This window comes from Halyomorpha halys, unplaced genomic scaffold, assembly GCF_000696795.3.
Source record: "Halyomorpha halys isolate HHAL.00 unplaced genomic scaffold, Hhal_1.1 Scaffold71.1, whole genome shotgun sequence".
Taxonomy (NCBI): domain Eukaryota; kingdom Metazoa; phylum Arthropoda; class Insecta; order Hemiptera; family Pentatomidae; genus Halyomorpha; species Halyomorpha halys.
The window spans coordinates 2,088,181-2,091,718 of NW_027107476.1; the positions used below are offsets into that span (position 1 = coordinate 2,088,181).

The 3,538-nt window shown below is 27.0% G+C and overlaps 1 protein-coding gene across 3 annotated transcripts in view; it reads right to left on the reverse strand.

The window, feature by feature from the left end:
• Positions 1–345: 345 nt before the first annotated feature.
• Cad96Cb (protocadherin Fat 4-like Cad96Ca) overlaps positions 346–3,538 on the reverse strand; it is a 194,479-nt gene continuing 191,286 nt past the window's right edge. For 2 of the 3 annotated variants that reach the window (XM_067045823.1, XM_067045824.1), the window contains 5 exons: positions 3,213–3,327; positions 2,595–2,743; positions 2,222–2,511; positions 1,559–1,764; positions 347–1,157 (listed from right to left, as the gene is read on the reverse strand). In XM_067045823.1, coding sequence (XP_066901924.1) covers positions 1,074–1,157; positions 1,559–1,764; positions 2,222–2,511; positions 2,595–2,743; positions 3,213–3,327 — 844 coding nt within the window. In that variant the 3' untranslated portion in view covers positions 347–1,073. Of the gene's footprint in view, positions 1,158–1,558; positions 1,765–2,221; positions 2,512–2,594; positions 2,744–3,212; positions 3,328–3,538 lie in introns of all 3 variants that reach the window. The other variant, XM_067045825.1, reaches the window with a different exon arrangement.

Here is a 3,538-nt window from a genome sequence, read left to right on the forward strand (position 1 = left end):
CTTTTAGAACCCAATAATGTAATTTGAAAAATGTTTTGTTGTTGATCTGAAGATCTTTTTAAGTTGTTTGTAATTCTTTTAAACAATCATAATAGATGGATTCATGAAACAGGATGTTGAAGATTACAGGTAAGACATAACTATAAGTCCAAGGATAACAAAACACTGACCTTGTTAAAGCATAAAAATTAAGTTGGCCTAGGTTATGATGTAATAATGTGTGATTTTCTTCATGGAAATAAAGTTTTCAAAATAAGAATAAATTGACATCTAAATCAAAACAAATTTTATTGAATCTTATTAATAAGAGATTTACAATCAATGACTTATTTGTATCATATTATTTACAATTTACACATTACTATTTGATTCGTTGATTTATATTCAGAAAATAAATTTACAATTTCTCATTATGACTTGAAACTTCTCCACTACTTTTTTTTTTTTTCAAAAAGAAAATATATTATGTACAGTTGTATCAATTTTTTTTTTAGTTTTATAAAAATATGCATGTAACTGTGTAATAAAACAACTGTTCGATGTAACTAAAATAAAGCTTAAGTATAATACATAACAATGGTTTTTATGTACAATTATGTTTAGGGGTTATAACAATAATTTAAAGTAATCTAACTCAGGATCTTTCCTGTTTATTGTTTCCAAAATAAAATACTTTAATTTCCTTCATAAATTCTTATCACTTATTTATGTTTTAACAAGCCTCTTATAGATTGTGATTATTTGACTGGCATAAAAAAAATAAATCTTGTATTTTATTGTAAATACTAAATGTTTTGTTTTGTAGAGTATTCATTTTCCAATTTGACCATTTCTCATAACTTTCTTAAATGAAAATTTTTTATGTTAGCAGTTTGATCAATTTCTTAAAAAAAGGGTCATTGTTAACATGATTGAAAATTCCTTGGAAATTTAGTTCTTTGGATTTAACAGGAAAAGATCATTATTTTTAGCTATTTAGAACAAGTGCTACATTCAATATTATTAATCACATGTTATTTATGGTATTACATCTTATTTCGACTCAGTACTTTTAATTATAAATGCCCTTTTCTTTAAAAGTAAACTGTTAAGTTCATGTTTTCTGAGGCTTTGATGTCTCCGAGAGGCGTCACGCTTACATCTGGGTCAATTTCAACCTAATAATACATAAAAAATGTTATAAATAATGAATATAAACAAATATTGCCACTATTATTAGAGTATTACTAATTTTTTTCTTAATTAAAATTTTATTTCAATACTATTATGATATTGTGGATACAATGACAATGATTGTATTGTATTTAGAATTTGATTTTTTTCATACTTAACTTTTTTGCTGTTCCCCATTACAAAAGTTGGGGCATATGACCAAATTGGTTTTATGAAGATTTGTTAATGGTTGATTCATTAGTCAATTATAATTTCAAGAGTGTATTAACTGGCAAAGTAAGAATTTTGTATTGCTGGTTGAAAACTTTGCTTTTCTATTTTATAAAGCTAATCTATGTAAGATATTTGTTCCTAGCTTAATAAGATAAAACTAAATCATTATTACTTTGTTTCCTCCTGGAGACGAATCGCTCTCATCATCCCAGCTCAGTTTCTTAACTGTCCTTGGAATGGAGCCTGGTGGCCAGACTCTATTCTGAAGAGTTCCACCTAGCCTCTGTTGGGATGGTAACTGCGGAGGAGATGGTGCGGCTGCCTTTTTGGGATTTGCTGTATTTGACATACGACCATTTGTATTACGTGCCATTATACCTGAAATTTTTTGTAATAGATTTCTTATGATAAAAACCTATCTAAAATTTTATAATTTTTTTTAAATTAATGCTGGTGTTCTTGTATTATAAAATAAACTCTTGTGAAAAAAGTATATCATAAGATGTTGCGAATTAATATGATTTTGATTTAATATTGAATATTTAGTTTAAACTCATATTATAAAACAAAAAATCTGCTGGCTGCTTTTATAATTACTTTTTTTCTTCCCAACCGAAATTCATCTCTAGTTTGATTTTAGCTTGTTAAGAATAATTAGAAAATATATTTTAAGGATCATCTCACTTTTTAATTAACCTAATTAAATGTTTATTTCTAAATCATTATTTTATTTAAATAAAACAAAGTCAGTTTTATTAGTACATGTATTAATAAAAATATTTAAAAAATGGTAAATATATTCATAGAAATGATTAAATATAAATTTTATACTTACTTTTGACTGTAGCAGTATATTGCGAACTGCTATTGGGGACTGTTGTTCCTCCATTTTGGGTAAAGACTGGATTTTCAACTTTCCCATTCTTGTTATTAGTGTTTGATATGAAGGTCATATTTTCATTCCTCAATGACATATTACCATCGTTAAAATTATTATTATCAAGCATTGACATTTCGCTTCCTAATAACATTGAATCTCGAGTCATTGGTGGCATTTTTTCAGACTCAATAGCACTTAAGACTTGTGCCGTGGTAGCTAGCTGGTTCTTTGATTTTGGTTGCCTACTATCATTAAAGAATAGCTATTAGTTTATAATTTTCCTAATATTTAATCAATATAAGAATGATTATTTAATTAGTTCACTTACTGTTTGTGAATATAGACAATCAGGACTAGTATAATCAGAGCGAGAAGGCCGAGAATTGCTCCAAATATTGCCATCATAATCATATTGTTTGCTATTCCACTTTTCCATACTATGGCCTCCGGAAGATGTATTATCACTGGAACCGATGCCTGAAAGTAAAATAAAAAAATATTTGATTTCCATTTTTTATTACACATCAGGTTGGTATTTATACTTGGTATAGTGCTGATTTCTATATTTTATGAAATCTGTACCAGGTTACTAAGAAAATTATTCATTCAGGATAAAAAATATTTTTTTGTTATTTCTGTGTTTGCTCTGAAAAGGGAGTGCGGTCTACATCCATAATTGAAATAAAAATGGATTAAGAAATTAGCTCTACAAAAGCCTAAATTATTCAATACTATTTTTCTTAAAAATTTATATTTGCACTTGATTCTTTTACATAAAAAATACAGATATAACTTCATTTTCAATCATTAAATTTTATTAAGGGAATTTTTCGTCCAATCTAATACCTTCCGGTTCAAAATCGTTCATCCTGAAATAGCAACTGAAAAATGTTAACCTAAATAAAAAATTAATACTATTAAAAAAATATATATATATTTTTCTTACTTGTCTTGGTGGAATACCAGTGTCAGTTGCTACGGCAACTAAGTGAACTGTACTACTATTCAATGCTGACAGATCAGTGATCCTAATGATTCCTTCATCATCAATAGTAAACATCCTGGAATAATAATATGATATATATATTTTTTTAATCTAATTAAGATTGAAGAAATAAAAGATACTCTATCCTACATTCGCTGTTAACTGAATGCATTACCCATACAAGTTTATTTATGTTATTTTAAACAATAGTTAGTTTAAAAACCAACTCATTCCACGTTTTTCTAAATCTCTCTTCTCTCTCTCTCTCTCTCTCTCTCTCTCTCTCT